We start from the raw sequence: 24,233 nt of genomic DNA, 5'->3' as shown, positions 1-24,233 counted from the left end.
TATTAACGCACTATAATTAAGCATTTCTTTTCGCACATGAACTGCAGCCCTGGTAAGAAAAACATAAATTGACTGTTCATGTTCAGGCCATGACCAGGGGCATCTACAGGTTGATCTATACAGAAATGCAGAAGAAATGTGTATGGGCATAGACATAGAGAGACAGGTAACTTCATTGTGTTGATTCTGGAATATTCTGGATTACTGCAATAGGACGGGGCTGCACACGTTAGCGCGGTTAGCTCGTTAACATGTTGACGCTGTCCAGCCCCATGCACGGGGCCATCTGCCGGTAACTCGTTAACGGAGGTTTGCTGAGTTAATGCAGTTATGGTGTTAACATCATTTTAACAAGATTAAAGCTGACAGCACTAACTAAAATCAACAAACTGGCAAAACAAGAGCTGAGGAAATCTAGTATATTTGTCAGTGAGCTTAAAAATCCTATCCATCAAAAAATGTGCTTCCAAAACAATGACAGTAGTCATTTTCTACATTTTCTGACAGAAAATCCGGTTGAGGAGTTCCATGGAAAAGAGGGTGCATGTCATTGGGGAAAATCTGACCAGAATTGCACACAGAATGATGTAAAAAGGTATAATTTATTGTCTGAATTCTTCCAAAATTGCATTTATTATTACTACTAATATCTACAGTGTTATAAAATCCAAAAGATCTGAAGATCTTTTCTAGTTTTCCATTTGAAGTATTTCACTAGGCTTAGTCATTGGATTGCTGTGACATAGTAACACATTCAGGTTCATATTATGTGTCCGATGTTTAATATTCATTAAACATTTTCAAACTCTTGTGCACTATTGAAAACTGTATAGTCACACTCATACTTGTGAGTTCTATAGCTTGTGCTCTCCAGCACTGATGCTCTGGTAGATCGTGTCTGTCAGAGGAATGTAGCTCTTTTGCTTGTAGTCCAACACATAGAGAGGATCACTGACTTTTGAGGGGTTGAAACCACTCTGCACCAGATGAAACTTTTGCTGTTTGAAGGTACTTGTCGTTTCCATGACCTCCTGAGAGGAAAAAACAATCTGAGTTACTTCAGAGTAGCAGGATGTTTAAACTGATTTTAGTAACATATTTTACCTGAAGCCTTATGAAAAGTGGACGAGCGTATCCTGGTAGATCCCTCATTACATGCTCAAACAGCTTCTTTCCATCAAATATGAAGCCCGGTCTTACAATGATTGATGCCATTCCTCCTCTGCCCTCGTGTCCTGTGAACAACATGGATCAATGTTAAGGGATACTGTTTTTCACTGATGCCACATGGAGATCCTGCTTGCGTTTAATTGGCTAAGGACAGCAAAAATGTAGCACTTAGCGAAGTAGATATTGTGGATATTTAAAAAAAGAAAACATCTATACTGCAAGTTCTCACAGTCTTAGTAACTGCATTACTAATTAAGCATGCCGACATGATACCTGGTACTTTGACTCCATACACGTTGACTTCTTGGATAAAATCTACCAGCCCAAGAATCTCTGTCACCTCTGTCGTGGCTACATTTTCACCCTTCCACCTGAAATTGGGGGGTAAAAATTAATTGGTAGAAGCATAGTGTGTGTCAGACCAGGCTTTACACTCGTATGGTAACAACCTGTGTTACTGCTGGCATCTGTCATTTTTAATTTTTTGATTTTTTGTTTAATCCTTATTCAGTGTGGGCCTTTGGTAAGTCTTTCCCAAGGGTAAACTGATCTCTTGTTTTTCCTTGCTTCGTAGGAGTTGCCAGGGCCTTGTCATTGATTCTGTTCATATTTTTTTAAAAGCTAAAGGTAGTCAAATAGTGGATGATTTACACTCTGTTGTTCAAGATCTCACATCTGCTTTTTTCCTCATAATGTGGTTCTGGTGGCTTCATCAAATGACCTACAGCTTGCCTTCAAGTCTTAACTAGAAAAGAAGTGGACTGACCACACTGGCCAATGACAAGTTACTGCCCCAAGCAGAGGAGTTCAAGTTCACTAGTGAACAAGAAAACCAAGCCTACTTCATGATAGAAGCAAGAGAGAGAGATAACTGAAGCCATAGTGGCTCAGACGTCACCTGGATTGATAAGGTCCGCGTCACAAATTGAGGAACCAGGACACACAGATAAGTAGTGGGCTACTGGAAAAAGCAGGTACAAGTGAGCAAGGGATGAGAACAGGGCCTGTTAAATGGACTTCTTATATAGCTCTTATCTACTCTAAGCACTCAAAGCTTTTTACACAACTTACCTCATTCACTAATTCACACAAGCACTTTTTTTCTAAGCTGTTGGAACGCTACTATGCAAGTAACCCCAGCAAAAGTGGTTACATGAAGAGGATGTGGGACCTATGGAATCCTCAATACCCAACATCTAGACTGACGGCAAAAGAACTGGTAGCTCAGTGTTCCGACATTCAGAAGCAACTGGTATCACAACTGGACAATGATGAGTTACGACACAAATGCTATGAGAAGAGGGAGCCAGGACATTTGTTTTGGCAGTAGTACTCAAGATTGGGCACCAAGCCTAAAAGTACACCTGGTGTGTTGAAGGCACTGAGTGCGAGAACAGCTGACCTGAGCAATAGGATCACGGCTAAGCTGGAAAACTGAACCCCTAGTGGCCAAATACCAGAACTATGTGAAGAACCCTTTGAAGGTCTACTAGAAGATGTGCATGCAGCATCCAACAGTCCCTGCTGCGACCATCACTGAAAGCAGCAGCTGATCTACATTATGGCAGCAGTGATCACTGAGATGAAAAAGCTGACTGCAGTCACTGAGCATCTGGCTAACTGAAGGCCTGACTGTCCTGTTCGAGGATATACCATCATCAGATAGACCAAGTGGCTGACATCCAGAAATCCTACCAGTGGCTGGACAAAGCTGGACTGAAAGACACTAATCGTGGCAGCGCAGGAACAAGCTCTGAGCACACGATCCATACAGGCTGGGGTCTACCACACCCGGGAAGACTGCAGTTGCAAGCTGTGCAAAGATGCCACTGATGCCACAATCTAGCACCTAGCAGCAAGGTGCAAGATGCTAGCAGACAGGGCATACATGGAATGCCATAACCAGGTGGCTTGCATAATACACAGGAACATCTGCGCCTAGTAAGTCCCAAGGCTAAATGGGACATGCCCCCATTCAGAATGACTGAGCTAAGATCCTGTGGGACTTCCAGACAGATTCCTGACAGACAAACTGATGATGACTAACAAACATTGAAACGGTGCATTAAAACGGTGGAGGAAGATGGCTGTAGTGATAGATGTAGCTATACAGAGTAATAAGCTAGCTACACTTTCGAGAGGCGCAAGAAGTGTCAAGGGCTGAGAGAGAAACTCAAGAAGAGGTGGAGCGTGAAGGCCACTGTGGCAATCAGAGCACTTATGGCAGTGACCCCCAAGCTGGGCAAGTGGCTTCAACAGATCCCAGGACCAACATCCAAGATCTCTGTCCATAAGAGCGTAGTCGTAGAAGCAACAATACTGTACAGGACCCTCAAGCTCCCAGGCCTCTGGTAGAAGACCCGAGCTCAAAGGACACGAGCTTGAAGGATCAAGAGCATATGGTCTTGATCCTTCAAGCTCAGGTCTTTTACCAGAGGCTACATAGAAGTCTATATAGAAAATGTATGCAAATCAAATCTAAGAACATCTTAAACATCTTATCTAAGTACCTGAATGTGTCTCCGACTCGGTCTCTAAAGAAAATGAAGCCCTCATGGTCTTCCGCCATGAGATCGCCTGTGTTAAAGTAGGCATCACCCTTGACAAACACATTTCTCATCAGCTTCTTTTCAGTCAGTTCCTTGCTTCCAGCGTAGCCAAAGAATGGGCTAATAGCGCTGACCTTGGAAAGTAAAAGCCCCATCTCACCTGAGAATAACAGAAGTTCAAAATCAATACAAATACTTGTTCAAAACGTTCAAGTTTAAAAGGGAAGAATAAGAAATGAATTTGTATTCCAACCTTACCCTTGTCCACTCGTCGGCAGAAACCATACTGATCTTTCACTGGTTCATCTTTCACAATGTCATACTTCACCAAATCATACTTAAACAGGAGCTACACAAAATGTCAAAAGAAAATAGTGTTATGGTGGGTAACTGGTGAACAGAGTAATCAACTATGAGGATTGGAACACCATGTGGATTGAGAGAAGTATCTAAGCAGCTTTAAAGTCCTGAAAAAAAAATCAATACCTTTTGTAGTCACTGTCAAAAAAACCAAACAAAAAAACTTTATACATAATTTCTACATCTTAGCAGATGGCATTAACTCACTGTAGACATTAAAATGTGCTAGTTTCAATAAGAATAGCTAATTAGCCCACAGATTTGCTTAATGCTAAATGTCTTTAAGGGCATTTAAACATATATACATTTACATTAATATGTAAAGCCAGCACACACCACTTCTAAACAATAGTGCAACAGTGGAAATGGTCTGTAGCACCAAGTTCCTGGAAGTACAGCAAACAGACACTCAGTGATGCAGATCAGAGCTCTTCCTAAGAGAGTTCTGCATCGCCTGCACTCCTTTGCAGCGGTTGAGGAGAGCTCACCCACCCTCTCCTATCCTTAACACTTTCTATGTGCATATCTGTTTGCTTGGGAGCTTGCAGTGCCACAAACTGGAAATCTGTAGAGAGGGTGGGGACAGCAGAGAAGATCAATGTGTGTTCACTTTCCCCCATCCAGGACATTCTGCAGAAACGCTATCTGACCAGAGCAAACAAAATCCTACAGAAACTCTCTCATCCCCAACATGGTCTGTTCTCTCTCCTGACATCTCGGAAGAGGTTCTGCAGCATTCATACCAGAACAGCAAGATTCTGCAGCTTGTACCTTTCCTGCTGTATTCAGAGCCAGGCAGGTATTTTTGTTGTAATGTACAGTGTTGGTGTATAGAAGGAATGACAAAAGTCAGTCAGTCAGTCAAGCTTTTGTTAACCAATAAGTAATGAAACTAAATGCTAAATAATTAATGGATTGGTTCTTACAATTTAGCCCAATGATTTTCACAACTACAGAGGAAATGCTCACATACAAATTATAAACAATATGGAAAACTAGATACAATGAAACTATGAAAAATGTATGAATAAACCCTTGTTTCTTCATATGTTGTTTTTAAGGAGCCAGACTAACATATAACAACCAGTGTTGTGTCTACACTTACACATCCTCAAGAGTAATTAGCTGAAAATTTGAAAACTATTAAAAGAAATTTCAAGAAAGCTTGCCTAAGAGATTTCAGATGTGTTGACGAACAATAGTGTTAATGCCGAATATTGACCTTCAGGTCCATTAGAATTGTAAAAACTCTGCTTTGTTTTATACAAACATGTAAATACAATGCACATGTTTCAGTTGACAGCTGGACACATTTAGCATTTTCCTAGCAAAATATAAAGAAACTAGAGAATGCATTTACTAAAGAAAATGCAGTGTGAATTGCTAAAAGCTGAATGACTTGAGCTGAATTGTTGAAATATTTGGGAAAATTGTTGAAGCTGCTAAAACACAATTTTCCTGAAAGCCAAAGTGCAGAACTGTTGAAAGCTGAATCACACAAAGATGCAGAAGTGTCACATTTAATCTGCATTTCATGGGAAAAACACAAACAGTACATTGCTAAATATGAAAAATGCCAGCAAAGCATGATGACGTACATGCTCAGCCGAAAGATTAAGGAGAATGATAATACGGAATGTTTTAGGACAAATTAAAATGCGTGTAAAACATTTTGAGTATCTATTAAATAAACATTAGAAACAAAATGACTAATATAAGAAAAGCAGATTTATGGTCAGAAGAATTCAGAATAAATAACAAAGCTCACAAACTCTGAATCACTTCAAGACCTCAATCATGTTTTTAAATGTCTAAACTCAAGAATATCACATCAAAAGGTTTAATATTTACTGAGCAAATGTAAGCTGCTCTGTGTGTGTGCGCGTGTGTGTGTCAGGGAGGGTGAGGATGCAACAGAAAATGATGATTGACTATTGAATTGACCTCAAATGTATCTAAATGGATTAAATGGATTGAATTGGAATTAACAGATTTTCATATTCTGGTTTTGCATTTGTTCTCTGTATTAATTAGCCTTAAGTTATGTGTTTTCTAGCGCTATCTTTTTTGTCCTAGTTTCTCACTAATAAAAAGTGGCTTCAGGCTTTGCACAGAACAGGTATGATACATAAATATGTAAACTACTCCCCACTTTTAGACAAATAACTGAAGATACTATTAATAATTTCAATAGAATATTTACTTTTATAGATGGGTCTAAAAGTACATGAGTCTTTGTTTTTGTTTAATACAAGACATTTGATTGACAAGTTATGTGATCAAATGGACATCTATGCCACCTACAAAGACTTACTTTCAAGACTTATATTTTTCAAAGTATATTAAATTAATAAAAAAAAACAAATATGGTTATTTGCCTTTTATATATACTCATACTACAGCCACTTTATTAGATACATCTGTTCAGCTGCTTATTAACACACATACAGTATGTTAAATGGACAAGTTCCTAGGATAGTGCTTTTCTATCCCACCTGAGAACTCAAAGTGCTTATCTAATCAGCCAATCACATGTCAACAACTCAGTGCATTTATTTTTTTAGGTATAATCAAGATGACAAACTAAAGCTGAAATTGAGCACCAGAATAGTTAAGAAAGGGGATTTAAGTCACTTTTAATGTAGCATGGTTGTTAGTGCCAACAACACAAAAGAGACAACTCGTCAGGCCAGGACTCTACAGTCCATCTACACCTACAGTGTACTCTTACAACAATGAGGATGTACACATGGGACAGGGAGGGAAGCTGGTTTGAGCGGGGACAAATGAAAAGGGAAAGACCATCTCTCAATCTCTGAATGGAAGCGGGAGTCATCTTTCAACATCTTACAATGCTGTGATTGCAGCCATTCCCCAACCTTCTGTGAATGATACTCATGGCCTTGATCAATGGTCAAGATAATTCGCATTTTAGTGATCTAGAAACTGAATGTAATTAGGGCAGTTATAAAATGTATAAAGAAGGTCCAATCTAATACACTTTATATTAATAGACACTCATTATTCCATAACGTTTTTATAATTGTAGACCAACAAAAGAAATGTTACAGAACTGACACTACTTTTAACCATATGTTTTATAACTTCACTTTTACAACTTCTTTTATAACATTGTGGGTCAAATGAAAAGTCAGCTGGACACATCTAAGAATAGCTGAAGTCAGAGATTAGAGCCAAATACATGGATCCACTCTTATGTAAGTCCACTGATTAACAACAGCCAGCATTAATACCTACCAAAGCCACAGTAAAGCAACTTCACTACTCATTCTTCTCCACAGTCACAACAGACTTACAGTACAACTATGACTATGTAAGAAGTTGTTTAATAATCTGACATTAGTATTACATGTATGACATATTCAATGTATGACAAGTTTTTAGTTTGTGTAATATCACCTTGATGAGGGTGCTGTGTATTCTACTGGGTTGAGATGATGCGACAGACTTGACACTGAATAATATCCCATATCCTAAATATATCCTTGGGCTACCTTTGCAATACAGTGTTGGTCATTATTTATTAGCACTGTGAAGTGCTGTCCAATCAGTTTTGAATCTGAACCTGAGCAGGTTCTAAACTACTTGCACAAAGGCGGTTGTTTGATTGTTGGGTTTTTCTCTTTATTATTGTAGTCTTTCCTTTATAATATGACTTTGTAAATAAAGCTGAATTGAATCAGTAAATACTAGCGGCAGTCATGGGTAATCCAGTGTGTTAAAGATCATGAAGGAGTTCTCTCCATGCCCGTACTTTTATGTTCCTCTCAATTTGTTAAGTTCATCTTGGTTTCATCAGGCCTTGAGAGAGGACTTTCAGACCTTGAAAATGTATCTTTTCAAGAGTTCTTGAGTTAGATGGTGCAAAGCTGCTTTTCTTAATCACAGAAATAATTATACCATCATGCACTTTACATTTAGACTGACATTTTGCACTGGAATAATAGTGGCAATTGATTCAGTGAGCTGTTAAAAATGACCATCAACTGTGCCAGGGGTGGTGGGCATTCAGTTCAATTTAGTTTTACTTACATAGCTCCAACTGTAGATGGGGCTGATGAAACTACCTGTGAGCCCATTATCTACATTTTTGAACCTCTGAAAATGTATGTAAATGGCTGTGACTCCTAAAAAGTTAATGCAGCACTTCTGTAAAACTCCTTGAATGAAAGCTGTCTGAACATTAATCACGTATTGACTGTTTGCTTTAAAATCATCTGCAGTGGTCTAGAAAGGCAATAATATTAAAATGATCTTTGCCCAACAAATAATAGACCTAACTGTATTCATGGATGGGCAGAAGTGTGGTAAAGCAACAGGGTTATGTGGAGAACATTGTTAAGAAATGTCAACATCTGCTCGCTTACGAAAAAGGGGACATCTCGTCCAGAATCTCCTCACAGACCATAAGTTTGACTTTTTCTGTTTGACTGAGTCGTGGCAACAGCCCAATGAATTTTCGCAGCTCAACAACTCCACTCCTCCTGGGTTTGTTTACACCTGCCAACCTCGTGAGTCCGGCCGTGGTGGAGGTATCGCGGTAATCTATCGCGAGAACTGGAAAGTCTCGTCGTTGTCTGTACCTGTCTACAGTTCCTTTGAATCCGTTGTTTGTCAGCTTTCAGGACCCGTTCCAACAGTTATTGCTGTTATTTACCGCTCTCCAAAGTCTAATTCAGTCTTTATAAGTGACTTTGCTGATTGGCTGACTCACATGGCTACTGTTTCCCCTAATATAATACTCCTGGAACACAATAATATTCATATGGACAACAGTGATCATCCTCTCACCAAAGACTTTTCATCCTGCCGCGATAGTTTTGGCTTTAAACAACGTATAAACTTTCCTACTCATACTAAGGGCCATACGTTGGACCTAGTTTGTTGCTCTGGACTTACTCCTTTCAACTGCAAAGCTGATGAACTGCTAATTTCTGATCACTTGCTTCTTTCTTTCAATGTCAAAATGACCTTTTCTATGCCCAAGAACCCTCGTACCATTTCTTTACGGAATTTTAAGAAAATCCATCCTGATACCCTTTCTTTTGCTTTCTCTACTTATTTGCATTTTCATAACCTGCTCACCCAAGAAGACTTGGTTTCCTATTATAACTCTACAGGGAGTGCAGAATTATTAGGCAAATGAGTATTTTGTCCACATCATCCTCTTCATGCATGTTGTCTTACTCCAAGCTGTATAGGCTCGAAAGCCTACTACCAATTAAGCATATTAGGTGATGTGCATCTCTGTAATGAGAAGGGGTGTGGTCTAATGACATCAACACCCTATATCAGGTGTGCATAATTATTAGGCAACGTCCTTTCCTTTGGCAAAATGGGTCAAAAGAAGGACTTGACAGGCTCAGAAAAGTCAAAAATAGTGAGATATCTTGCAGAGGGATGCAGCAGTCTCAAAATTGCAAAGCTTCTGAAGCGTGATCATCGAACAATCAAGCGTTTCATTCAAAATAGTCAACAGGGTCGCAAGAAGCGTGTGGAAAAACCAAGGCGCAAAATAACTGCCCATGAACTGAGAAAAGTCAAGCGTGCAGCTGCCAAGATGCCACTTGCCACCAGTTTGGCCATATTTCAGAGCTGCAACATCACTGGAGTGCCCAAAAGCACAAGGTGTGCAATACTCAGAGACATGGCCAAGGTAAGAAAGGCTGAAAGACGACCACCACTGAACAAGACACACAAGCTGAAACGTCAAGACTGGGCCAAGAAATATCTCAAGACTGGTTTTTCTAAGGTTTTATGGACTGATGAAATGAGAGTGAGTCTTGATGGGCCAGATGGATGGGCCCGTGGCTGGATTGGTAATGGGCAGAGAGCTCCAGTCCGACTCAGACGCCAGCAAGGTGGAGGTGGAGTACTGGTTTGGGCTGGTATCATCAAAGATGAGCTTGTGGGGCCTTTTCGGGTTGAGGATGGAGTCAAGCTCAACTCCCAGTCCTACTGCCAGTTTCTGGAAGACACCTTCTTCAAGCAGTGGTACAGGAAGAAGTCTGCATCCTTCAAGAAAAACATGATTTTCATGCAGGACAATGCTCCATCACACGCGTCCAAGTACTCCACAGCGTGGCTGGCAAGAAAGGGTATAAAAGAAGAAAAACTAATGACATGGCCACCTTGTTCACCTGATCTGAACCCCATTGAGAACCTGTGGTCCATCATCAAATGTGAGATTTACAAGGAGGGAAAACAGTACACCTCTCTGAACAGTGTCTGGGAGGCTGTGGTTGCTGCTGCACGCAATGTTGATGGTGAACAGATCAAAACACTGACAGAATCCATGGATGGCAGGCTTTTGAGTGTCCTTGCAAAGAAAGGTGGCTATATTGGTCACTGATTTGTTTTTGTTTTGTTTTTGAATGTCAGAAATGTATATTTGTGAATGTGGAGATGTTATATTGGTGTCACTGGTAAAAATAAATAATTGAAATGAGTATATATTTGTTTTTTGTTAAGTTGCCTAATAATTATGCACAGTAATAGTCACCTGCACACACAGATATCCCCCTAAAATAGCTAAAACTAAAAACTACTTCCAAAAACATTCAGCTTTGATATTAATGAGTTTTTTGGGTTCATTGAGAACATGGTTGTTGTTCAATAATAAAATTATTCCTCAAAAATACAACTTGCCTAATAATTCTGCACTCCCTGTAGTCTCAATAATATTCTAAACTCTGTTGCCACACTCAAAACCAAATCTGTATCATTCCCTCAGTCAGCACCCTGCTGAGAGAGTTTACAGCTGAACTCAGGCTTCTGAAAGCAAAAGGCCGACGGCTTGAACGCCTCTATAATAAGAAAACTGGTCTTACTATTCATAAGGAAATGTTTAATAATCATGTTTTGTATAATAAAGAGTGTATTAATCAAACAAAATCTGCTTATTACTCCACCATGGTCTGTGCAAATGATGATTCAGCCAAGACACAGTTTTCACTGTTCAACTCTTCTTTCAGGTCACCAGATTTTTTACCTGCTCATCCAAGACCTGGTTTGTTCCATGTAGCTCTTCCTTTGCAATTCCACTCCCATCACACTGTTTTTCTGCTTTCCAGCTTCCCTCTGTCACTGATATTTCAGATCTCATCTGTAAGTCAAAACCTGGGCAAGGCCTGTTTAACCTCTTTGCTTCCCCTCATATCTGCAATCATTTATTCTTCACTTACTACTGGAACTGTTCCGGCTTCCTTCAAAGTTGCTGCCATCACCCCAATATTGAAAACAAAACAAAACACAAAACAAAGCAAAACAAAACAAAGTCTAGATCCCAATAACTTTGATAATTTTTGTCTTATTTCCAATCTACCATTCCTCTCAAAAATTCTTGAGAAGATAGTTGCCACACAACTCCACTCATACTTAACTAATAATAATCTGTATGAACAGTTCCAGTCTGGTTTTCGCCCCTCCCATAGCACTGAAACAGCGCTTATAAAAATAACCAATGATCTTCTTATGGCAGCTGACTACGGTTTACTTTCCATTCTTATTCTCCTCGATCTGAGTGCTGCTTTTGACACCATCTCTCACTCCATTCTCCTTAGTAGGTTAGTCTCCATCGGTCTCTCCCATACTCCACTAGCCTGGTTGTGGAGTATGTCTCATCGCACTCAGTTTATTCGACTCAAATCCTTCACCTCTCAGCCCTTTCGTCTGGTCACTGGCATATCAAAGTAACCTGGAATCGTCAGTTTTTACCTCCTCGAGCCATTGCTCGTTGATGCAGTAATTTATTTTATATTTGTAATATTTATATTTAATTTCATATTTGCCTTGAGGCTTAACAACACAAAAAATTTGATTTACTGAGGTTCGACTTAGGCCACTACATGCAATAGTTACTATGACAATAATAACATATGAATAATAAAACTCACGTTTTACACAAGAATCGTGGACAAATTCCAAAGCAGAATCTGTCTTTAGTCTTGTATTAAACAAAAATGGTTTTAATCATTTTATTTGATGTTTCAGTGTTTTAAGACCAGCAAGTAAGACTTTAGACTTATTTAAGAGCTTGATGTCATTAGAAATGCAGCTTCCCTTGATGAGCATTCCTTATAAAGAAATTATTTTGTTATGATGGTGAAGTGAATCTGTGCAGTTCTACTGACATGTCAAATTACTTGACATTATAACATGATTTATTATAATCATTTACTTTTGTCTACCTTCTCTTCTGAAAGCACACACCAAGGTAGTGCTCGTTTACTAGAGAGTAGAGTGTAGGCTTGGTCACACACACATGGAATAGCTTATTTCCATGCACTTACCCTGTAAAAGAAGTTGGAGCGGCCTACTGATCCAATCTTGCCAATGTGGTTCATGAAACACAGGTTTCCTTCAGTGGAGCCATATACTTCACACATTTTGATTTTCCCAAAGCGACTTTGGAACTCCTGCCACACATCCTGATGCAGCCCATTTCCCACTCCCATCCGCACCTTATGAACTTTATCAAGCTCTGTCTGATGGAGAGAAAAATACAAATACATAAGCACAAGATTTCTGAAAAGTATTACGAAATCATTTATTTAAAAGACTGTTTAGTGGGAAATAATTTCCACTTAATAAATGTCTCTGATTATTACACTGACAGGGTGGCATATAAATAGGAAAAGGCTACGTTATGTAATGTGTTTTAAAGAAATGTTTAAGTGCATGTTCAGTTTATTTCATTTTATTTATACAGCGCCAAATCACAACAACAGTGGGAAGGAAAAACACCCTTTTAACAGGAAGAAACCTCAGGCAGAACCAGATTCTGGGGAGGGGCAGCCATCTGCCCATCTGCCCAGGGAATCTCCCAGCAGCCTACACCTATTGCAGCATAACTGAGGGAGGATTGAGGTCACCTGATCCAGCCCTAACTATATGCTTTAGCAAGAAGGAATGTTTTAAGCCTAATCTTAAAAGTAGAGATAGTGTCTGTCTCCTGAATCCAAACTGGAAGCTGGTTCCATAAAAGAGAGGGCCTGGAATCTCGAGGTTCCCCCTCCCATTCTACTTTTAAATACTCGAGGAACAACAAGCCCGCAGTGCGAGAGTGAAGTGCTCTAATGGGGTGATGTGGTACTACAAGGTCATTAAGATAAGACGGGGCCTGATTATTAATATATGAAGTGAAGCCAATATAGGAGAAATATGCTCTCTCGTTCTAGTCCCTGTTAGTACTCTTGCTGCAGCATTTTGGATTAACTAAAGGTTTTTTCAGGGAGTTTTTAGGACAACCTAATAATAATGAATTACTCTAGTCCAGCCTAGAAGTAATAAATCCATGAACTAGTTTTTCAGCCACTCTGAGACAGGATATTTCTAATTGTAGAGATATTGCGCAAATGGAAGAAAGCAGTCCTACATATTTTTTTAAGGAGGAAGTAATTACTAAAGTTAACTCAGAAAGCTCAATTGAAGAAAAAGACTAAATGACTATCAATGGTACTGAAAGCAGCTGTAGATAATGGTCTAATAATGATGGTGCATATGTTCCAGGTACTTATGTTTTGGGGGACTATATCTATTAACTTTGTCCTCCTTACTTAGAATGTGCATTTCTAGGGCATGTTGCAAGGTTTATAATTTACACTGTGTAGAAACACAGTATAAGTGTCACAAATATGACCTCCATAAATAATTAAGAATTGTATAAAGAGGATATACAAATAGGGATATCCTTTGTAGACTAGCTACAGTTAGCTAACTGGTCCTAGTCTAGAGTCCTAGTCTCTATGGAATTTGGAGCCAAATATCCAGTGCGATATGATGACATCTATGGTATTTGCTTAGCTGGTGGTATTTGCTTTGCATAATCAAAGTGCAGAACAGGACATTGAGTAATTAGTATCCATCCATGTCAGCACATGTTTTGTGAAAAGGTTCTTGTGTCTTGTGTACGTTTCATTTACCAATCACTGATGAGGACAGTGGCAGCCAACCTTTCACCCACAGCCAAATGACACAGAACATGGACAAAGAGGACTTTGAATTCATGAACGGATGAGCTTGGCCCTGACACTGTGTGTGCGTGCATTTCTACATGATGTAAGGAGGGCAGGAACAGTAAACAATGGTCCTGCTTATTTTTCTGTCAGAGTTGTGAACAGTATTACTTGAATGACTCAGTGGAGCAGTTACAATGACAACTTCCATTAAAAATAATAAAAGAAAAATACTTATATTATCTAGAGCTGTTAAAAAGTTTGAATTTCAAATGACGATGGTTTTACACCATAATGTAACAAGAATAAACTAATTTAGGGTAGTGAGTGGGTCCAGCCAGCAACAGGTTACCTTTGTCTGGTTGCAGAGGTACCTGCAGAGTTCACCAATATACTGGAAAATAGTAACATCATGTTTTCTGCAGTCATTCCAGAACTGAGAGGCTGAGAACTTCTTCTTCAAGACTAAGGTTGCACCTATGGTAGAATAGACAACAATGCAGTTATAACACTGTAATGGGATGAAATTAGAATGATTCCTATTTTTAATACATCTGTTAAGCTCTGTTTTATTGACTGTGTGCACGTTAGCATATGCTACTTCCGGTGTGGAAACTCCTGTGGGGAGCTTTGTTTCCGGTGTCCTATTCACGCCTGGTTTATGGTCCAAAACAAGTTAAGCAAATGAATGAATCAAGCGGTGATTTACATTTCTATAGATGTCTTGGGCATTTATCCAATATATCTGTAAATGATGTTCATCGACTTGTTGATATTTTTTCCCTGCACCTCAGGGTAAAAGAGAAAAGGGATTCAAATGTTATATTTCTCAGTATCTGTAAACAGCGGTCCCTCGTTTATCGCGGGTGTTATGTTCTAAAAATAACCAGCGATAGGTGAACTCAAGTAGCCAATTTTATTTTTTGACGGTGCAAAACGTTTCGTGGACATACAGCACTGCACTTCAGAGTCACACTGCTAGCGATCGATGCAGCGATTCTGTACTGTACAGGAGAGACGTCGTGGAGGAGATCGTCTGCAGCGATCAGGACGCAGGACACAATGTGACGTAAAAAAAACAAACAAAAAAACGTGCAAACTTGCACTAAAAAAATCTGCGAAACAGCGAGGTGAAAGGTGAACCGCGTTATAGCGAGGGACCACTGTAATTTTTAAGATAAGTCACAACATACCCTTCGTACATACTAATGTATAGAAACCCTTACCAGCAATCATTCATTTTTGTGTGGCTTTTTTCACGGTTTGTTAACATGCTGTGTAGGTGTGTACTACTCGACATAATGGGGGAAACATCTGGTTTGACTATTCTTCACCTGTAGTTTGAATGCTGAACATTTGCCTGTTTAAATCATAAGACCAGTCACTATACAGAGATGTGCTTCTGAATGTGGACGATGTGTCTTCTGCATGCAGTAATGCAGTTCTGCTTGTGTTGAGTGATGTAAACAACTGATCGATCTAAACTCTTTAAACGTCAAAATTGATCATTAGAGTTTTTATGACACAACAGTGGTGAGTGTTCCCACCTTCTGCTTTTTGTAACTTAACGCGATCTTTCCGTTTTCAAGTTTTGGACATGATTTTGGAGGATATCGTCGCAGTAGCGATTGACTGCAAAGTAAAGCTACCGGAAATGTACAACCCTACATCCGGTCTCAAACCAGGAAGTTAGCATTTTCTCGTGCACAGGGTCAATTATACTGGCCCACAGAAAGACAAGGACAAAACATAATTTGTGGCATGCAGTAGTGACACGCAAACTGGGAGCTCCATTCAAACTGGGAGCTGCCTGAGAGCTGAAGTCTCTGCATTCCATTGTACTTTCCACAAGAAAGCCTACATTATGACAGTCAAGTGCTCAGTGGGTATAATATGATACTATGAGGTTTTTAAAATAACAGAGTTTAAGATCGTTCTTGATTGGATTTAACATGGAGGCGGCTAAGAGAAGCTAACGTAAGAGACATTAAAGTTCTATTTCTAGTCCCTGTTAGTATTCTCATAGCATTTTGGACCCTCTGAAGGTTGGTACTAGAGGCCAAGGTAATGCCATCAAGATTAAGGATATACTAACCTGATTTTTGGATTGGCTATAGGCCCAACCCTTACCCCCCAAAAATCAGATATCACTGTCAATTCTTTGCTTGGTTAGAAAAAAAAACAAAAACAAACACAACAACAAAAAAAAAAAACAAAACAAAAAAAAACACAGCCTTCACAACATCTAGCCAACCCAATAACACTTTTGAGGACTTCAGTATAAAAGTCTACAATCAACAGACCCCATCATAATTGATTTTTAAGAAAGTTTGCAAAAGGTGCAAACCACTGATTCCACTCAATAACAGAAAAACCAGAGCAGATTTTGCCCTATAATTTCCTTCTTTTAAATTCAGAAAACACTGAGGTCATTTGTACTTGGCCCTAAAAATCTTAGACATATGGGATCTAACCCAATGCTTAGTCTGCATGGCATTACCTTGACCTCCAGTAATGCTGTGAGGAACCTTGGAGTTGATTTTGATCAGGATATGTGCATATTAACTATCAGGCCATTAGCTTTACCAAGGATTGTTTTCAGGACTTGTCAAGATATTGATCTCAGCCTGTGAAGGATTCAGCATCACTAACTTTGGCATAGATGGAACAGATCCACAAAACAGTTAATCATCAATACTATGAAACAACAAAGAAAACCTCCACGAGATTACTCCATAAGCAGAAGAGAATGGACCGACTGATGAATTCAAAAACATGCGAGATTACTTTTATGTTCAAACTGCAAAAACAGTTTTCAGTGTACTTAACAACAATAATATTCCCATCTAAGAATCTTGCAGCATAAAATAAAGCTGCTTGTTAAAGTGAAACATGAGGTCTTCAAAGAGGTTTGGTAGTTACATTGTGCTGAGTAGACAATGTCTGCAGCTCTGAAAAACAGCCAATATTCAATATTCAATGCCAATAGAATCAACTCTGAAGCATGGAACTTAAATCATAAAAGCAGCAAAAGCAAGTTGCTGGATGTCATAAGAACACGTCTCTGTGTAATCTTATCATCTTGAATTATAAAACAGTCCAAGATAAATCTTGCTTACATCCTTAAACAATAATGTCAATAGGGCTCATTTACTAATATTTGCATGGAAACATCTTAACCTGTGCAAAAAGTTCACATGCAAAATTACCATCGATTACCTTATCTTTTTTTCTCACAGCTATACTTACTACAGCAAGTATAGCTATACTGTCAGACCCTAATCATGAAGGGATTAGCAATGCAGAGATATTTGTAGACCTACCTAGCTCTATAGTTCCACCTACACCAATCAGGGATGCTGCGCTGTGATAGAGTGGCAAGGTGACATAAATTACATCATCTTCAGTTGCCCCAAATGCCCAAAAACCTGCTGCTGCCTTCAGGCTCTGGAGGTGAGAGATCACTGCAGCCTTAGGAAGACCTGTGGGGAAATAACCGCATAACGTTATATTTGGGACGCTACATTTACAAAATAGCAAATAGCTTTTGATTGAATGAGCGGCCATCTGAAGAACAATTCAAGCTTGAATTCTGCATAAATGAAGTGAACACCTTTTTGGGATACGAAGCTCTCGGTCCAATAATGAAAGAGGAGGGTATACCATAGATTATGCCAATTATGCCAGTCACCAACCTTTCAACCTTTCCCACTCTGTGCTGTCCCTGTTTTAAAAGCCCATCCCTACCTCTGACTTTGAAGTCGAGGTTTCTGAGATTTGAACTGTCTGAGTAAGTAAATGCATCTATGCCGTCAAGTTGAAAATCCTACATTGCCTAGTTCTCGAGTTATGGCACTCACAAACTCGGGTGTCCATGCCACCTGCGTGTCCCGCCAGGGTGGCAGCAATACCTCAACTTTTATGGCTTAAGGGATAAAAATCATTGTTCCCACTGTATAGATGGGACAAACCCTGTGTTGAACCAGTTTCTGTGTTCATGTGACACAGAAAAACACAATATGACAAAACTAGACATAGATAGTTGTACTTTATTAAGCAAACTGTGTAACCTTTCATAGTGCAGGCTGGTAAAAGTAAATTAATGTTAAACTTAGTAACTAGTAAAAACATCCATCAGGCAGTTTGAGCAATGAGAAGGAAATTAGGATCATTTGTCCTTCAAAATCTTTTCAGTTCACCAGTATTTCTGGCCTAATTTAAACACAAGCAGCAGTTTATTCTTCAGTGTCACATTTATGTTAAGATCATAACTCTGACTCAGCCATTCCAATAAGCCAATCTCTTTTAAACATCAGTATATGGATATCCCCAAATTATTATGTTCCCCTGACCATCCTTCACACATGGGATGATGGAATAATGAGTCTGGTGTGTGGTGTGCACCGGCTTTCTTGCTCCAAACATTTCAATGTTTTCACTAACTTGTTGTGCAACTTTAGATCATGTAAATCACAAATACAGTTTCCATGTCAAATACTGTAGAATGTATGAATGAGTAATTTAAACTGTATTAAAAATGAAAACAGAATTTTATCATCTTCATGCTCCCCCAACCGACACAACCATCCTGCCCAAATACAGGCTTGAGATTTTAGGCTCTCTTTTCTAGGCAACTGCTTCTGATCTCATCCACAATGCTCGACACCAACACATGAAGCGCTTTTTTAATAATATAATATAATATTCTTTGTGAGTACTGAACTGGTCATCACACTTTCTTCAGTTTGCTTCTCAAACCCTCAAACCACCCTGCTTATAAACCACTTGCACAGCTATATAACAAGAGTATATCAGATAGAGTAACATTACACTTTACAGACTGCATAAAATAGAACATCCACTCTTCAAGAGTAATTTTATCGAAAACAATGGACAACTGGTACAATTTGTCCCAACATATAAATAAGCACCACTCATTAATTAATAATTGGGGGTCACTGCACCTAGTGCTCCGATTATCCCTGGGACCACTGTTACCTTCACCCTTTACACACTCGAGCTCTTCTCTAAGCCCTTGGTATTTCTCAAGCTTCTCGCGTTCCTTATTCCCGATGTTGCTGTCATTCGGTATTCCGACGTCTATCACTATGGCCGTCTTCTTCTGCTTCTTGACCACCATTTTGTCCGTCTGTATCTGGAAGTCCCACGGGATCTTAGCTCGGTCATTCTCGGCCAACCTAGGGGCCGTCTCCCATTTTGATCAATTTCTGTAATGTTGCCTTCTGGTAATGTGATCCCCCTCAGTTCGGACTACTTTCCCTCTCTTTGTTATCATCTAACTACACTTCTCCAGTCTGAATGACATTCCAATGTCGTTGCAGTATATCCTGGTGGTGTGGATCAGTGAATCGATGTCTGACTTACTCTTGGCACACAGCTTAATGTCATCCATGTAGAGGATTGCTCCATTCACTCTGGCAGTCTTGGCTGACTGTTTGGTCTACCAGTAGCTGGGGTTTTGGGGTTTTGGGCCTCTGGTACTCTTGCCAATTCCTTTCTGTGCCCCACTCATGTATTGAGCCATGTGCCTGTTCATCTTAGCTGTTCATCTTACTGGACCCTGTTCAGGGAGGTTGCTGTGGTCTGCTCTGAGACCGACTAACCAGTAAGCATTGCCGTTATGGGTTGCGTCCTTATCCCATATGCTCTTCCAGTATTGCACTGTCTTCAGCCTTGGTGCTGCTCTTCTCATATTGTTCTGCCAATGAGAGCGCACCTTGGCTGGTTCCGTGGAGAACAGCTGGTTTATTCTCCTGCCTGGTGTACCTCTTCAAGTGGCAGGCCAAGGCTGTGAGTTTTTGCTTGGCAGTTTCCAAAGCCTCTGGTATGGACAGCTTGCTTCTTAGGCACCTTCTTCTGCAGATTCGATAGTTAGCTAACCTCCCTCCGTGCTACTTTGATCTTGGTCTCTAGTCTCCTTCTCCAGGTAGGGTACTGCTTCTCATGGCTGTTCAACTTGTAGTCAAGAATCTCACTGCTGTAGTGTACATCAGATGGTTAGCCTCGGTAATGGTTGCAGCAGGTATTGTCCGTAGCTACGCAGGATCCAGGTGTCAAGCTTCGCCGTGATCCTATCTCTCAGGTCAGTTCGTCTCGCACTCAATGATCCTTCTTCCAGCGCGCTTGGGGCTTGGTACCCAATCTCGGATGCGGGTGACGATACCACCCCCCCCAGTGACCTGTCGTCCTGGCTCCCCCTTGCTGTAGCATATGTGTTGTACCTTGTCAATCTCTAACCATATATATACACTCACCAGTTGTTCCTGACGTAAAGATGTAGAGTGTAGGAGTTTTGAGAGAAGTGGCAGCATGCAGTGCTGCTGGTACAGGCTTCTCAGATGCAGATTCAAGCTTATCCAGCAGAGAGTGCACCTCCGTGTGTTTGGTCCAGCTCCTCAGTGCCCACACCTGGATGTTGTCCGACAGCAGACTGTTTAGGATGCCATCCAGGTCTTCCACTAAGTCTAAGACATAGAGACACTTATATCATAAAAGGTTACCTTGACTTTGCTTACTCCTGTAAACTAAATTGATCCTAAACTGAAAATTTAGGTTTAGGAAGGTTTGATTGCAAATGTACATGTACAAATGGGTTTTCTCAGTGAGACGTAGAAGCATCTTGCAAACAGGAAGCCAATTATATACCAAGACACTTAATCTCACAGAATAAAACATTTAATTGTAGTTTATGGATTATTATGTGCCTTTTTTTTTTTAACCTACAGTGCAAGTAGTGACTGTAGGTGAAAATGGAACTGCATCAGTGTTTGCAAATATCTTTCCTGTATGACTGACCTTAAAATTCCTGCAGGAAGTTTTTGTCAGGTACCTGAACGGAAAGGACTTAAGTCACACATGTAATGGTTTCTTCACAGTGAAGCTGTCTATGTATTCCATTATTCAGAATACTGAATTATAAAAAAAATAGAAGCAAAACAATAATTCTAATAATTGCAAACATAATTTGTAATTATGTTAGCATAGCAGCCATTTCTTCAGCATGAGAGAAAGTTGGTAATTTTTTTTTTTTTTTTTTAAATCTATACACTACGGGTCATGAATTTAAAAAAAAGAAAGAAAGAAAAAGGAATGCTTGGACACTGCTCGCATAACAGACAGGTTTTTGACGGGGCTCCCACACAAATGCAAAGCAGAAGGTGAAGCATCGCCAAATATGCTTCCAATAAGAAGATTTTACTGTAAAAACAAAGGCAGGGCCTAGCAAAAAAAAGTCTGGGAATCACTGGGTTAACAATTTGGGAGGTTGATCGGCAATGGAGGTTGATCAAGCCTTGAAAGCTGGTGCTACTGGATTACTAACAACCCCCTCTGTCTGTATAAAAGCAGTGTTGGAACCCACTGTGTGGGTACCGTACCCGAGTGAGCATCAGCTGAACAGTACTTTACAGCAGAAAGTAGTGTGTTGCTACAAACATGCCAAGATTGTAGAAAGAATGCCAGCTGTTATATCTGCCACAAGGTGGCTACTTTGATGTGTCAAAGGTTTAGAATCCATTTTGGTATATAAATTAATATAAATTGATATAAATTGATTCTATGATTTCTTTTTTAACTCCAACTGTTTATTTGTATTATGCTTTCATTTCAGAATCCAACGAGGCATTAAACTGCATAATTTTCAATAAAAAAACTTGAAAAACTGGGGTGTTCTAAAACTTTTGACTGTTCCGTGTGAGTATATAAACTCTAAAAACTAACCACAGTTGTAGTGAGGACAGCATTTCTGACAACATCATGTTTGTCTGGTTGAGCAATCTGTCACTCTGTCACATGATTACGACATGGTGAATCCAATTAAATGTACAAACAGGAATCTTTCAGTGAAACTTAATTTGTATTAAACATATATTTGCTTATCACCATTTTTTTTTTATCCATCCATTGAATTTCTGAATAAATTCCATCCCAAAGCAGATTTGTGGAATGATCTATACTTAAATTGCAGCTAACATTACACAAACTAATAATAATCTTACAAGGGATCAGCAAGTTACAAGATTTTAATGAGGAGCTATTAAGTTCATCAAATTTTATTTTGTCGTCTATTATTCATGTGTTAGTCACAGGTGTTGGTTCACTTGTGAGTTCAGGGAAGTAACTAAGTACACTGAGTCAAGTAATATGCATAAGTAGCATTAAGTACATATGATTTTCACTTAAGGCTACTTAAGGGAAAAGTTAATTAATCATGACATCCATAAGTGAAAGTAAGCCAGGTTTGATACCTGCAGTTCAGAACATGAAAGTTGTCAAAGATGTGCCTGACTATCAGAACTGGGAAAAGTTACAATTACACTAAAACTGCATGCACGTTTTAAAACTTATATCTGCCATTAATTAATCCGCACTTTAGTGTTGCGGCTTCATTACTTGACCAATTAAACTTTAAAGGCCTAATATGAAACATTATTCGCAGTACTTGAGAGGTGAAATCCTCATGTGTTTTACACTGCTTAACAAATTCATTAGCTCGCCTGTCGTAAAAACAAAGAAAAGGAAACAAATATTTTACAAATTTGTCAAAACTTGAAACTGAATTCATGTTTTTATACCAAAATTTGAGAAATTTGAGTAGTCAGAAATGAATCAACCATAACTTCAGGTGCTATTTTTATGTTCAGAAATGCAAGTATATAAATGAAATGTAAAATTCATGAACAATAACAATAATTATATTTTTGCATAAACTATATCATATAATGACTTTTCTTGTGACTGTTTTTGATTTCAGTCCGTTTTTACAGGGAATACATTGTAAAGACAGACAAAGCTCTGGTGGAGGGTACCAGGTTACTTGTGGCTGGTGGTATAGCCAGTCAGGAGAAGATAGCCAAGACTGCCCAGTCCCCAGTGTCCACCCTTACCTAACTGGCAAATGTGGTAAAACTGGTAACAGCCAGCCTGGGTTCTGAAGATGCAGAAACCCAGGTATGGACAGCATACCTGTTTGTTTCTATACTGGCAAATATCTGCTACTTTATTTGTGTAAATTTGCTTCTTATGTAAATCTGCAGTGCTTAACAAATGTATTAGACCACTTCTCCTAATAAGAATAAAACAAATATTTTGGAAATATGTCAAACACGTGTTTAAAACAACAACAAATTCACATTTTAGATCCGGATTTCAGTCTGCAGAAATTAGTCAAGCATTACAGTCAACCACTAAAACGTTTTTCCCTGTTCAGGAAAGAAAGTAAATAATAATAATAATAAATAGTAATAAAATGTAAATAAAATACAATTTAAAACTAATGGACGATAGAAATGAATTTTTAGCATTAATATATCATTTTGAACTTGTACCTGCTAGTGGATTAACTTAATTATAGAAACACACACAAAGCTTACTGGCAGAATAAGCTCCTGTGCTACATTGCAAGGACAAATTTGAGACAAAAATAAAAGATATTGCGTAATATATATAGAGAAAACTATCAATACACAATATTAAAATATCGAGAAAGAATGTTGAATGCTGTACATGAAGATAAAACTGTTTCTAGAGCCACTGTGGTGTATACCACTTCAATGAAATGAGACTTTTACCTGAACCAACTATTAGAGTTTTAGCTCCACAGGAGTTAAAGCAGTGCAAGAGAGACTTGGACTTGATGTTAGTGTTGAGGAAAGCAACCGAGCAGCCGACCTTCGCTAACCCGAACCAAACGCACAAAAAGTCGGGCTCGTTGTTCATGAGCAAGGCAACGCAGTCTCCTTTCCTCAAGTTGGCTTTCTCCAGGAACACATTTGCCAGTCTATTGCTACGCCGATCAATGTCCCGGTAGGTGTGGACGTTCCCGTCGTAGATTACAAACGGTTTGTCGGGGATGCGCTGTACCTGCTGGAGGAACCTGTCCAGGACCGTACGCACGCTGGAAGTCAGCTTGAATACCTCCAGTTTCACACCGTATCTGACGACTTTCTGCAGAAAAAGAAGATCTCTCCAAAAGTATGGGAAGCAGAGTTTTTGCAGAACATAAACTGATAAAGCAAGAGCCACGAGAACGGACAGACATCCCAGACACAGAGTCATGCTCACTGCTAAGGACCACGAGAGGAGAGGAATGTCACACTGAAAGGTAACCACTGCGCGCCCTTCAAAGTCCCAGGTAATAAACACGGTGTGGCAAGTG

At 39.4% G+C, this 24,233-nt stretch overlaps 1 protein-coding gene across 1 annotated transcript; it reads right to left on the bottom strand.

Moving 5' to 3' along the window:
- Positions 1 to 405: 405 nt before the first annotated feature.
- slc27a6 (solute carrier family 27 member 6) lies at positions 406 to 24,233 on the bottom strand. The gene is made up of 10 exons (XM_040048588.1): positions 23,647 to 24,233; positions 20,332 to 20,541; positions 17,380 to 17,538; positions 14,409 to 14,533; positions 12,392 to 12,586; positions 3,978 to 4,068; positions 3,681 to 3,879; positions 1,444 to 1,541; positions 1,105 to 1,235; positions 406 to 1,031 (listed from the first exon to the last, which is right to left on the bottom strand). Exons 1-10 carry the CDS (start codon positions 24,131 to 24,133, stop codon positions 855 to 857), a joined length of 1,872 nt encoding a protein of 623 aa, XP_039904522.1. The 5' UTR covers positions 24,134 to 24,233; the 3' UTR covers positions 406 to 854.

The sequence above is a fragment of the Simochromis diagramma genome, unplaced genomic scaffold (genome assembly GCF_900408965.1).
Source record: "Simochromis diagramma unplaced genomic scaffold, fSimDia1.1 OVJJ01000683.1, whole genome shotgun sequence".
Taxonomy (NCBI): Eukaryota; Metazoa; Chordata; class Actinopteri; order Cichliformes; family Cichlidae; genus Simochromis; species Simochromis diagramma.
Note: the sequence above shows the minus strand (reverse complement) of the source record. Positions and strands in the feature narration are given on the sequence as shown.

What these genes read in the sequence shown, in the direction of transcription:
- slc27a6 (XM_040048588.1), bottom strand. Translation starts at nt 24,133, where the DNA reads ATGACTCTGTGTCTGGGATGTCTGTCCGTTCTCGTGGCTCTTGCTTTA. An exon ending in CTGCCGACGAGTGGACAAGG is followed by an intron (nt 3,880 to 3,977) that starts GTAAGGTTGGAA and finishes TGTTATTCTCAG; the next exon opens with GTGAGATGGGGCTTTTACTT. An exon ending in GTATGGAGTCAAAGTACCAG is followed by an intron (nt 1,236 to 1,443) that starts GTATCATGTCGG and finishes TGTTGTTCACAG; the next exon opens with GACACGAGGGCAGAGGAGGA.